Source organism: Schistocerca cancellata, chromosome 11, assembly GCF_023864275.1.
Source record: "Schistocerca cancellata isolate TAMUIC-IGC-003103 chromosome 11, iqSchCanc2.1, whole genome shotgun sequence".
NCBI lineage: Eukaryota > Metazoa > Arthropoda > Insecta > Orthoptera > Acrididae > Schistocerca > Schistocerca cancellata.
In genome coordinates, this window is record NC_064636.1 from 146546614 (window position 1) to 146561132 (window position 14519).

Consider the following 14519-nt stretch of genomic DNA (forward strand, 5'->3'; position numbering starts at 1 on the left):
AACATCATCAATATTGCCCTCAATTTGTGAACTATTGGAAAGCAGTAGAAGAATTAAATTTTATATTCTAAGACCTTATACTGGTAAGTTATTATGTGTAAGGTTTCAAGTTTATCCCACAATTATTTCTGGAGATATAAAAAGCTAAACTTAACATTTTTACAGCTGACTTGACTTTAAATTATCCCTGTGCAAATAAAGTGAGAAATCTTTTTTTTGTTATTTCTCTCAAGAAAGCACAAAAAGTTATAAAATATGGTCTAGTTTTGTATCTTTCAAGAAAATATTGCGAGAGATATTATGTCTAAAAGTCGCTGAAAACTCACAGCTGCACTGTCGATAGCTGTACTACGGGGTCAAGCAAAGGAGTATATCTCCGGAACTATTGAATTAATAACAGTGAAACTTAATCATTGTTTACTAGGAACACGTGTGATTGTTCGGGCAAAATTTCATTACAATCTGTGGCGGTCACGCATGAACTTTTTCCGAAATTAGACCACTCGACACGGAGTGGTCCGATAATGTTTGGAAAAGACATTGAGAAAGCGATGACCCGCAAGAGTTCACAAAGGTGCAGTAAGTTCAGTTCAAAGCTACAGTGATATCAGTCTCAGGGCAGTGGACTGTCGGCCTTTAGAGGCGACAGATGCAAGACGCTATGTGCTCAAGTTGGACACTCGAGAGGTGGTGAAAGTATTAAACTGAGTTTCAACTTTAGACCGTTCCCTCTCTACTATACGTAGGAGGAAACTCACATGCAATGAAATGTGTCCTATTCTGGTGACGTAATGATGCCCATTCTGCAGATCTCGAGATTGTGTGTCAGTACTGAGCTGGCTTTCTCATTAGACACGGGGCTAAATCCAAATGCGCAATATAAAAAACTTATATGAATCTGTGGAATCTCTCCTTTTGGACACATCCAAAAGAACAGACAATGTGTGGAATCTGCAGCTGTGATACATGTTAGGTAGACAAAGGCAGAGGAGGGTGGAGGAAAGAAAAGGTAAGGAATTCACGATTCACGTAATCGATTCGCCTCGGTGGGCTACAAATCCACCACCTTCGGTACAGATGTGCAATCACGTTTGAAATCCTGTGGGAATCAAAGTACTGAGCAAGGGAGGCACAGGCAGGGACTGCGGACAGGTGGCACTAGGTGCGAATGTGGCTCGGCCGAGGGGAGTGCCGAGACAGGCTACGCAACTGTGGTAAAACAGTGAGTGGAGGTGGTGCAGTGCTTAATGCAACTGCCTACTAAGCAGGAGATCCCGTGTTCAAACCTAGGTCCGGCATACATTTTCACTCATAACCACAGAAGCGACACAAAGTGCCGATGCAGCTGAAATCGAGAATTTCTTCCCTTTCCTTTTCTTTCTCCACACCCACCCCTCTACCTTCAATTTACATAATATAAAAAATAACGTTCAGGACTAAGTACGGTAGAATTTCCATTTATTCGATCAGTCATTCTCATCTATATTTTAAAAGTCACGACAGATCAAGGAACCAAGAGAGAGCCACTGCACAGCAGGTGGTGATAAACAGCACACTGCTCAGCTCACCAGAAAGTCTCGACAGTTGTGTAAAGTAGAATATAATGTTGTTGTTGTTGTTGTCTACAGTCCAGAGACTGGTTTGATGCAGCTCTCCATGCTGCCCTATCCTATCTATCATCTCCCAGTACTTACTGCAACCTACATCCGTCTGAATCTGCTTAGTGTCTCCCTCTACGATTTTTACCCTCCACGCTGCCATCCAATGCTAAATTTGTGATCCCCTGATGCCTCAGAACATGTCCCACCAACCGATCCCTTCTTCTACTCAAGTTGTGCTACAAACTCCTCTTCTCCCCAATCCTATTCAACACCACCTCATTAGTTATGTGATCTACCCATTTAATCTTCAGCATTCTTCTGTAGCACAACATTTCGAAAGCTTCTATTCTCTTCTTGTCCAAACTATTTATCGTCCACGTTTCACTTCCATACATGGCTACACTCCATACAAATACTTTCAGAAACGACTTCCTGACACTTAAATCTATACTCGATGTTAACAAATTTCTCCTCTTCGGAAACGCTTTCCTTGCCATTGCCAGTCTACATTTTATATCCTCTCTACTTTGACCAGCATCAGTTATTTTGGTCCCCAAATAACAAAACTCCTTTACTACTTTAAGTGTCTCATTTCCTAATCTAATTCCCTTAACATCACCTGATTTAATTTCACTACAATCCATTGTCCTCGTTTTGCTTTTTAATTCTGTCAGAGACAGTGAAGGACACGGAAGAGCAGTTGAACGGAATGGACAGTGTCTTGAAAGGAGGATATAAGATGAATATCAACAAAATCAAAGTAGAATATATTGCTCTACTATTCCATATGTCAGTCAGTGTAGAGTACATAAATCAGTGTCACTGATGGTCCATCCGGGAATAATAGAAGCAGCACGTAATGTTGCTGGGTAACGAGATCCTGCAGCAGCTCTGCGTACATGTCTCGACCGAACACGTAATGTGATTTTGTAAACTTGTAATAGCAATGCCGTATAGACAACTATTTTTATCACCTGCAGCCATTAGTGCTTCGTGTCTGAAAGATGGCAACAGCTCTACTAGTTGTCAGACATCTTCTTACACCAAATTCACTACAGGTACTAGAAACATAGAATATAACATCCGATTGACGAGGACAGAGAATTACCTCTACGTGCCTGCTTCCTGTTTCCATAAGTAAAGAAGAGAATCAAATGGTACAGAATTAATGACATAGAGATGGCCAATAAAGAAAGAAAAATAGGGAGTGGCTGTCAAGTTAATACAGGTGATCACGATGAACATTTCTAACACTGGAATCACTGACCGGACAAATGTATGAAGGATGAGAGTGAAAAGGTGATTTGTACAGCCAACGATGAAACATTGTTTTCATTTAAATCACAGTAGAAATACTGAGAATTCAGTGAAATAGCAACCCTAACATACTAGGTATTAGAGAGACCCTGGACATAATTACACAGAAAATGAAAATATCAGCTTCCGAGCTAGCAAAAGACTCAGGATATCTACATATTATTCTGGGGCCTCGACCGTGGAATCGTTTTTACATTTATTTGCTTTGCTCCACACAATGGAGTTGTCACCTTCAAACCTAACCAGACCTCCATCTGTGCCGGGGATCGGTCTGTTGTGACGACATAAATTCCGCCTCTGAGACAAAATCGTCAATATTGTTTGAACACAGAAAAAGTCTTGCCTGTGTCAACGAAAGAAACTCGTGCAAGTGACGAAAGCAGAAAACTAAAAAGGGGCCATCGACACAACATGCCTAATTCAAATAACTTTTTCGCCAAAACTGAGATTTGCTTTTGACACAAAATCCTTAATAACATTTCAAATGTATAATGTGCAAGTGTGGTATATACAATGTGTGGTGTGACCGCCAGACACCACACTTGCTAGGTAGTAGCCTTTAAATCGGCCGCGGTCCGCTAGTATACGACGGACCCGCGTGTCGCCACTGTCAGTAATTGCAGACCGAGTGCCGCCACACGGCAGGTCTAGAGAGACGTCCTAGCACTCGCCCCAGTTGTACAACCGACGTTGCGAGAAATGGTTCACTGACAAATTACGCTCTCATTTGCCGAGACGATAGTTAGCATAGCCTTCAGCTACGTCATTTGCTACGACCTAGCAAGGCGCCATAGCATTTGATATTTATCTTGTGAAGCATGTACAGTCAAGAGAGATGTTCACCAATTGTGGATTAAAGTTAAGTATTCTACCAGTTACCTCCTGTTTTGCTAGTCTTATTTCTCTGACCTGTTTCAGACCTCACGCCAGCCTGCGTGAGCTTAAACGCGTGCCTTTCGGCTTCCTCCAAACTCCGTGAATTGGCTCCTGCCAATTCACAACACAATGTGCACAGGAAGTCTCTAACTAAAGGCATGTTACACAGTAAAATGGTAAGATATATAAGATTCGAAACTGTTCACCGATATAGCGCCTCACATCGACGGCAACGTGACTGCTAACGGCCGCGTGTCTGTCTGATAAGGAGAACAACTGTTCGCCTTTCCGTGCTCAGTGAAGAACAGTGACAGTTAGCAGTGACTTCACTTTGGAGGAGCACTCAGTGACAAGTGTGTGTGCCCGTAAACAGAAACACAGCACCGAAAATATTGCACGGGTGACAGACAAGATTTGTGAATATTTCGGTAAGAAACAACTGACGTGTTAGACTTTGATCGCGTGAGAGAAGACACCTTTCCACCTTAGAAGTGTTTTGGATGCCCCCCATCAATCTGAAGGGAAACGTGTGCCCAAGTTAGTGCATCAGTGTTGTGTGCACCCAGTAAGTTGAGCACACTTTGTGAGAACCTGGATAAAAGCAGCACAAAACAAGTTTAAATGAAAATGGACTTGGGCACAGAAGCATTCCGGCCAATGGCCATCAGAGAACTGACAGAATATAATTCAAACAGTTGAAGGCACACCACGCCATGTAAGTATAACAATGGTGCACATATGAACATTTTTGACAGACAACTGTGTTATTGAAGCTACAATGAACTAATCGTACAAGTAAAGGGACTTTCCGGCCATCCTGTACATAAACAACAGAATCATCAATATGCAACAAAAGTGAATGCGAAGGAAATGCTGTCCACAAAATATAATTAATTTGTATATTACCAGTACAATGACGTATTTGGTTAACAGCTGTTCATTGGCAACCACATACAATCTTCCCACTGGCTGCCTCAAACTTGACACAGAAACAAACAAAAAGCTGCTGTATGTAAAGTTTAGCTGTGTGTCTTATATCATCACTTCCATATCGAAGCAAGTTGGAAGACGTGAATTTAAAAACCAGTCCTCCAGTGTTATAGAATCACCCTTGACATCCTTAGTGTGTGTGTGTGTGTGTGTGTGTGTGTGTGTGTGTGTGTGCGCGCGCGCGTTTTCCACAAAACAATAATTGATTGTTTCCCACATGTGTTAACCCTATCTACAACATCTATAAAAACTCATTAAAAATTTTAGGTGATCTCTTTCTTTTGGTCACGGGTCCAGTAACAAACATTCGACAGATACAACATAAGTACAAAATAAGCAGAAATGCAAACTATGCTAGCTTTCTACCTGCATTTGTGCTAAATCGGCAGCTTCGTCATCGTCGGAGAGTTTCTCTTGCTTTATTGTGGTACAATCCATATCCTGCAACACAGACAAAAATTTAACGCAAATGACTGTGCTATAAAATGGTTCAAATTGTGGCTCTGACAGGAAACAACTCGAGCCAATAGGGAAGCTATCAACCATCATCCAACTGGGAACTAACTACAAGTGGTTCCATCTTAGGATCTTTACTTTTTCTTGTGTACATCAATGACATTTCATCAGTAACATTACCAGGTACCAGGTTAGTTTTGTTTATAGATGATATGAAAATCATAAAAAATAGCAAATCAAACATAGTTTTAGAATGCTCACTTAATGAAATCAGAAAAACCACTCTCTATGAAGTTCATAACTTGTACGATATAGAATATGATACAAAAATAAAGAAGCTGATGTACTCTGCTTACTTTCATTCCATTATGTCATATGGGATTATTTTTTGGGGTAACTCATCAAGGCAAGCCAAAGTTTTTCAAGTTCAAAAGCACGTAAGTTCAAAAGCACTTGTGTTGTGAACTTAGCAACATCATGCAGAAATCTGTGCAAGGGACTAGTGATACCAACTACTGCTTGGCTCAAATGGCTCTGAGCACTATGGGACTTAACATCTATGGTCATCAGTCCCCTAGAACTTAGAACTACTTAAACCTAACTAACCTAAGGACATCACACAACACCCAGTCATCACGAGGCAGAGAAAATCACTGACCCCGCCGGGAATCGAACCTGGGAACCCGGGCGCGGGAAGCGAGAACGCTACCGCACGACCACGAGCTGCAGACCAACTACTGCTTAATAATATACTTAGTCATTAATGAAAACTGTCACTAACTTTTTTAAACCATCAGCTCATTCCATGGACTCAATACCAAAAATAAGAATACCCTTTACAAATATTTACCATCACTTTTGTCCAGAAAGGTGTCTATTATTCAGAGAAACATGTTTGAAATTACTTGCCAGCAGTAAGAAGAAGAAGAAGAAGAAGAAGAAGAAGAAGAAAGATCTAACTATCAATAAAGTTCAGTTTAAGAGGAGACTAAGGATTTACTGGTGGCCACCTATTCATGCACAATTGGCAAATTTCTTAGAAGCGTGAACTGATATATACACAGGCAGTTAAATAAGATAAGTATTCCATATTTTGAGAGGTGGTAGTACGGACCAAAACAAAACAAAAATGTCCAGTAAACATGGGCTCTGAAACCATACATCAAAAGCTATGAGCACTTACTGATGTGTTGTGTGATGTCCTTAGGTTAGTTAGGTTTAGGTAGTTCTAAGTTCTACGGGACTGATGACCATAGATGTTCAGTCCCATAGTGCTCAGAGCCATTTGAACCATTTTTGAACTTACTGACCTCTGCTACTGTAAAACACATCTCATCTACCGCAAGCTCTTTGCTTTCCACATCTTCAAAGAAGGTAGAGCAGATTGAAGTAAGACAAAAATGTGTGGCAAACATGGTCACTAAAATGCATACCTTAAGAGCTATGGGCACTTGTTCAACAAGGGAGACGAATTTCACAGTAGCAAAGATGAACAAATGCTGCTAACTCTCAAGGTATGCATTTTAGTGACGATGTTTGCCACACATTTTTGTCTTGTTTTGGTCCATACTAACACCTCTCAAAATATGAAATACTTTTTTAAGTCCCTGTACATAATTAATATAATCAAATAATGTGTTATTGCGTGAAATCTGACTTCTGTACATATCATTGAAGTAATGTGGAAAATGCAAATAACTGATGTAAACTGATTTTTCAGTTTTAAGATGTGCGAGTAGAATAGCATGAGAATTGCCATATCTGCCTCAGCATATTGCATAACAGGCAGTCGAATGAAAACAAGACACACGGAAAAAGTAAATAAATCGTCCATTATTTGGAAAGTAATTGCTGTAACTATTAATACACACATCAAAAAAAGCTTTGCATCACCTCGGTTCCAAGAGTTCCGGAACCTGTAGAGAAAATTGGAATGGAGAACAACATAAACATCATTTCCACCCTTTTTACTGTTCACGAAAACAACACATTGCATATTTTACTGCCATACAGTGACACCTTCAGAGGTGGTGACCCAGATTGCTGTACACACTGGTACCTCTAATACCCAGTAGCACGTCCTCTTGCACTGATGCATGCCTGTATTCGTCGTGGCTTACTATCCACAAGTTCACCACGGCACTGTCGGTCCGGATTGACCCACTCCTCAACGGCATACAACCCTCATAGTGGTCAGTGGGTCACATCGTCCGAAACAGCCCTTTCCAATCTATCTCAGGCACGTTTGATGCGGTTCGTAGCTAGAGAACATGCCGGCCACTCTAGTCGAGCGATGCCGTTATCCTGAAGGAAGTCATTCACAAGATGTGTACGATGCGGGCCCGAACTGTCTTCCACGAAGACGAAAGCCTCGCCAGTAGGCTGCCGATACGGTCGCACTATCGGTCGGATGACGGCATTCACGAATCGTACAGCCGTTACGGTGCCTTCCGTTACTGGCAGCAGTGTACGTCGGCCCCACATAATGCCACCCAAAAACAGCAGGGAACCTCCACCTTGCTGCACTCGCTGGACAGTGTGTCTGAGGTGTTCAGCCTGACCGAGTTGCCTCCAAATACATCTCCGACGATTGTCTGGTTGAAGGCACACGCAACACTCGTCGGTGAAGAGAACGTGATGCCAATTCTGAGCAGTCCACTCGGCACTGTGTCGGGCCCATCGGTACCTCGCTGCACGGTGTCACAGTTGCATAGATGGCCTCGCCACGGATGTCGACAGTGAAGTTGCGCATCGTGTAGCCTATTGCACACTCAGTCTCAACACGACGTCCTGTGGCTGCACCAAAAGCATTATTCACCACAGTGGCGTAGCTGTCAGGGTTCCTCCGAGCCATAGCCCGTAGGTAGCGGTCATCCACTGCAGTAGTAGCCCTCGGGCGGTCTGAGCGAGGCATGTCGTCGACAGTTCCCGTCTCTCTGTATCTCCTCCGTGTCCGAACGACATCGCTTTGGTTCACTCTGAGACGCCTGGACACTCCCATTGCTGAGAGCCGTTCCTGGCACAAAGGAACAATGCGAATGCGATCGAAGCACAGTATTGACCGTCTGGGCACGATTGAACTACAAACACGAGCCGTGTACCTCCTTCCTGGTGCAATGACTGGAACTGATCTGCAGTTGGACCCCTCCATCTAATAGGTACTGGTCATGCATGTTTGTATACACCTTTGGGCGGGTTTAGTGAAATCTTTGAACAGTCAAAGGGGCTATGGTTTACTTACTTTTTCCATCAGTCTCTTTTCGTTTTACTGTCCCTTATACTTCTCCGTGTGTTGTGACAAGTTTGTTAACATTACATGTTAAATGAAAATGTGTTTAAGCCTTTTTGAGTTATTCCACATCCACAATGACCACTTCACATGTAAATATGTAATAATTATTCTTGTTTTCTGACATGTTCTGCATTCTCAAGGATCTCATCACTATGAGCCTATAGAATAAAAGTATATCTAATCTAACACACACCTAATCTAATCTAACACACAATGTTTGCAGCAGAACGACAGAAGAGCTGCAAAGCCTTCGTTACAAAACTGAGTTACAAGTTTAACATTTCACAGACTCCAAGATGTTAAAATGGACTACATGTCGAGAGTGACAAAGACTAAAGGAATAAAACCACGACTCGATGAGGGACACATCCCAGCATTTGTCTGATACATTATAGTAATGCAGTAGGAGATTCGGGACTCGGAGACAGATGTTTCGACTTAAATATCCTGAATGCAAATCCACATTCTCCGTAAAGAAGTAGCAGTTACTGTTTGTCCAATGTCTTATTTTCATTATCATCTTACCAAGCAGTTAGCTTAGAGCTACAACAAAAATTTTTACGTGTACATTCTGAAATAAAATCGTCTCTGTTTATGTGAGACTTTAGAGAGAGCCGAAGCTTTCGACAGTCTCCTCCAGTGTCACAGTCACGACCTGAGAGCCCATACAGTGCACCTCTCCTACATCTAACTAGTTGGGAGAAAAGAGAAAGAACACAATGTGTATCACGAGCTCAGGCATCGAGCCAGTACTGAGCAGAGGAGGAATAGCTGAAAGAAATGAAAAGAAAATATAGTGAATTTATACAGTGTAGATGAACCTGAAGACAATATTATGCTAAGAAAAAGAGAAAGCAAAAGTAGACCAAATGGGAGATACAAAACTACAAGAATAATTTGGCAGAAAGCTGAGAGACTTAAGCTGAAACAAGACACGGCTGTATTAATACTTGTTTATTACTACTAACAATGTAGGAAAAGCTAGAGTGCTACTTACTGTAAAGAAGCAAAGTTAAGCTGCAGACAGACAAAATTAAAAGACACTCACACAGAGCCTTCAGCCACAGCCTCCATCAGCAAAAGAGAAACAAACACCACGCGTGACATAAGTGAGCACACCTCACGCACAGATGACCGCAAATTCTGGGAGCTCGGGCCGGAATGCAACTGTCACGTGGGATGCCAGAACTAACCTGGAGTGAAACTTCCTGGCAGATTAAAACTGTGTGCCCGACCGAGACTCGAACTCGGGACCTTTGCCTTTCGCGGGCAAGTGCTCTACCGACTGGGCTACCGAAGCACGACTCACGCCCGGTACTCACAGCTTTACTTCTGCCAGTACCTCGTCTCCTACCTTCCAAACTTTACAGACGCTCTCCTGCGAACCTTGCAGAACTAACACTCCTCAAAGAAAGGATACTGCGGAGACACGGCTTAGCCACAGCGTGGGGGATGTTTCCACAATGAGATTTTCACTGTGCAGCGGAGTGTGCGCCGATACGAAACTTCCTGGCAAATTAAAACTGTGTGCCCGACCGAGACTCGAACTCGGGTGAAGGTGAAGGGATAGTAGTGTACAGGTGGAGGGAAGGACAAATGCTATCTGACGGAGCGTGCAGGGACTAGAATGCCAACATGCGCAGCATCGGGAGATTGCAGGGCAAGGAGGTGGGAAAAAAAGAGCAATAAAGGAGAGGAGCAGAAAAAGACAGGCGAGTGTGTTCGCAGAGGTGGCAAACAAAGAGGCTGGGCGACGAGGTGACAGGGCGAAGGCGTGGGGGCAGTGCGTTACCACAGGTCGATAGGCCGACGACGGGATACTTATGGGAGCAGAGAATTTGTTCTAAGGATAAATCCCATCTGCACAATTCAGAAAACCTGGTGTTGGTGGTGGTGGTGGTGGTGGTGGTGGTGGTGGTGGTGGTGGTGGGGGTGGGGAAAGCATCCAGGTGGCTGAGGTAATGAAGCAGCCATTGAAATCGACCACCTGCACGTTATGCCACACGGTGGTCTGCTTTGCTCTCGGCCACAGTTTGGGGATGGCCGTTCATCCTGCTGGACAGCTAGTCGGTAGTCGTGCCAATATGAGAAGCTGTGCAACGACTGCAGCAGAGCTCGTAAACGACATTACTGCTTTCGCAGGTGGCCCGGCCCCTGATGGGGCAGGATAAACCTCTGACAAGTCCGTAACAGGAAGTGGTCAGCCAGCACGACATGCTCGATTCCGACAGCTGCCATCCGAATCCTCCCCTCCACCACCAGCTTTCCGCTCCTGTAGTAGTCTCGGCATCAACCTAAAGTAACGTACTATCCCCACACCCTCCACCTGACATTTTCCACCTCCCCTGCCCAATCACCTACTTCCCATTCTCGTCTCTCACCCTCTCCGTTTGCCGAGCTCTTCCGACGTACCCACCCATCTTTCCCCACTCCTCTCATCTTTCGCTCCTTTTCCCCCCCACCTGCCTGCCCCACAACTTCCTGGCGCTGCACCTGTTAGAATCCTAGTGCCTGAACACTCCACCAGACCGTACTTGTCTCTACCCCCATATGTAAACTAGTATTCCTTTTCCTTCCCTGCCCCACGCGGGTTGCTGCTTGCATCCCACGTGACAATCACATTCTGGCCTGAGCTCCTAGAGTTTGTGGTCACGTGTGCACGAGTTGCGCTTGCTTGTGTGCACGAATGGTGTGTTTCCTCCTGCTGATGAAGGGCATGGCTGAAAGCTCTATGTAAGTGTCTTTTAACTATATCTGTCTGCAACTTTGTGTGTCTTCTTTACTGTAAGTAGCAATTTATCTCTTCCTATACAGGTTGTTTCAAAATGAACATACAGGTTTTAAGGCTTTGTAGCGCATATTACATTCACCTTACAATTATAAATAATACACCAAATGAAAGAGAAACACAAACAGTTTTTCTTACAATTATTCAGTGTGAACACCGATCACACACCAAGTTGTTACACGAGTTGTTCCGAAACCTCGATCGATGTGTCGTGAGTAACTGTTGCAATAACACTGTTTCTAAAGTCGGACAGATCAGCCGGTATCGGAGGCGCATACACGTGATCAAGTCAGATCGTGTGTGAATGTGGAGGTCGTGCATAAAATGCTGTGCCAAACGCCCCCTCGCATCCGATCCACCGGTCGGATACGACGTCGTTTATCCAGTCGCGTACTGAGTTATGCCAGTGAGGTGGTGCACCACCTTGCTCCCAAATAAAGATGTGTCTGAACGACACATTCCCATTGAGACACGGGCCACAGCTGTAGCACATCACGATAAGAAACATCAGTTGCAGTTGATTCGCAAAAAAAGAAAGGCACGTAAACTTTCCACAGGGACATTTCTTGCGGCTAAGCTTGAAAGACTCGCTCTCGTTTGACACTTTTTCAGTCACTCTTCGTCATTCCATACTCTTCTCATTGCACACAGGTATACAATCAAAACTGTTTGAGTTTCTCTTTTATTTGATGTATTATTTACAATTGTAAGTTGAACGTAATAAATGCTACAACGCCTTAAAACCGGTATGTTCATTCTGAAACACCCTGTATTGTTGATGTTCCTACCTATAGTTTCCATTGTTTGTTCATTACTACTACCAGTTCCAGTAATTTACTACCTTCTCGGTATGAAATAGATAATATTACTGACATGTCATAATTTCCAACTTGGAAAACCACATATTACACATAAAATCTTCAGTCACGTATGCAGGGTGATGAAAAATTTGCACACACTGACTTCGCAGAGCAATTACTCACATACTGTCAATACAAAAATGTGTCTCAAAATTTTGTCCTGTGCATATTCCTGGCAGTAAATGGACGTTAAAGATAGGCAATTTGGCAACACTGTAATCACATGTACTTCTGTCAGCACATAGGAGCAGTGCATTGCAATGGATAGCACTTTGGGTTAGCACTCTGGAGGTCGAGAGTTCCATTCTGGGTCGAGGTGTATTTATTTTTATTTGCTAAATGTTATCTACGTGGTACAGTGTCTGGCATCTGAACTGGCATACAGCAATTACAGTGGGTCTTCTACAAAACATTTGCACTTGTGTACTATGAACAAAGAAACAAAAGTACAATCATTTCCACTGGTCAGTTTTTAAAGAAGTCTTTTGCATCTCGTGTACACAAACTGTTTCGCATCATTGCATCTATTAGATTCCAAACCTTTTTTTCATTTTACCCTCCCCCAATGGTCCCATCGATTAGCACCAATCATTATTCTTACCACGTTCAGGTCCATTACATTTCGTTAGGCCTTACAGCACCAGTAGTCCTAGGAACGTGCTTCGAAAATGATAGTGAATATCCCCGTTGGATAATGATAAGCAGGTGATTTTCAATCTTTCTTAGGGTTTTCTTATTTTCCCAATATTTCTTCATTTTCTCCCCAAATACCTTCTTTCTTTCTTCAATCCACTTTGGTCAGTAGGGTTTTGGTTCCATCTCTTGAATACACTTCCAAACGTCAATTCTGCTTCTGAATGTATTCAATTCTGCTTCTGAATGTATCGCTGTCTGATGTATTTGTTACGTCAATTTTTGTTTTTACCAAATCCTTCTTAACTTCAGTTAACCAAGGTATTGATGCTTTAGGGGATGTCACGTAGTTCGACAAACATTTATTCAGTCTGTTTCCGGGTAATCTGTCTAGGTGTCCATCAAACTTTGTTTGTCTCTTTTTGATGGCAGTTTCAATGTTTGATACTTTTCCTGTTGTCTCGGTGGTTTGCAGTCTGTGTCCATCTAGTGTGTATCGTGATTCCAGAGTTTTTCTAATAACCTTACTCTCTACTTTCTTAATTTCTTGTAAATCTACTTTTTGATTGAATGACATTGTTTCACTTGCATGTGTGACTGATTACTGTGTTGTAGTGTTTGATTTTAGTGCCTTCTGACAGGCATTTTTTGTTATACAAATTTGAAACAAGTCTGGACCCTTTCTTGATTTTCTGCAATCTGCTTTTTTTCTTTTTTTTTCGAGTACTGTTGATTCAATAATTTCAGGTGTTTGATTCTGTTGATTTCACCACAATTTGTTTTCAGTTTCGGAATATCTAACTTGGAACACATGAATTCAGTCTTCTCAATGGAGATTTGCAGGCCAACCTTCTCTGCACATTCTTCGAGGCTCTCAATTTGTTTCACTGCTGTTTCTTCACTGTCACTTAGAATTGCCAAGTCACCTGCAAACGCTAAGTATGGAATGTTCAATTTTGCTTGACCTCTTCCTAGCTCGATTAGCTTCCAAAAGTTTTGTTATCTTAGTTCCATTTCCCTTTCTTTCAATACATTGTTTAAAAATATGCTGAATAATGATGGTGAGATCCAATTTACTTGCCTTACTCCTGTTTAAGGGTCTCCGGAACGCCCTATACTTGCAATGTTAAAATAACGCTTATAAATTACATCTTTCCTCACAAAGTATTTGAGGTAGGAAGTTGAACTTTTTACAGATTATGGGCTACAACTTAACACAGGGATTTTACAAAATTTTAGTTCAGTTATTAAAGATCAGTTTTTTTCAATTGTAATGAAAATTCACAACATTTTTTTGCACTTTTTTATTTATATATTCAAAAATATACAGTTTTTTGGAAAAAGGCTGTGTTAAATTAGGCAGAAGGTACTGTGTAACATTTACTGAAAGTTTGAAACAAATATGTTTGGAAGATCCTTAGAAAACATGTAATTAGTATGAGAAAATAAAAGTTTTGGGAATCGAGCGACAAAAATTGGATTAACTTTTCAGTGCATTCCAGGTCCATAGAATGGATTATCTTCATCCTCTGCAAACTCCTCCTCCAGCTTCCTCTTGTTCCTCCTCCTGTTTACTCTTGCTCGTATTTCTAGACTCTTTACAGCCCTGTCTGCAGCCCGAAGGCGTTCCTTGTCTAAAGCAAGCATCGCTCGTACCATGTTAGAATGTTATTATTTACAGTAATAACACATACCTTTGGCTTTCC

At 42.3% G+C, this 14519-nt stretch overlaps 1 protein-coding gene across 6 annotated transcripts in view; it reads right to left on the reverse strand.

Annotated features, from left to right (window-relative positions):
• Positions 1-14519, reverse strand: part of LOC126108465 (uncharacterized) — a 170789-nt gene that overhangs the window by 60211 nt on the left and 96059 nt on the right. For all 6 annotated transcript variants that reach the window (XM_049913707.1, XM_049913706.1, XM_049913704.1 and 3 more), the window contains one exon: positions 5151-5225. In XM_049913707.1, the coding sequence (XP_049769664.1) occupies positions 5151-5225 (75 nt within the window). The remainder of the gene's footprint in view (positions 1-5150; positions 5226-14519) is intronic.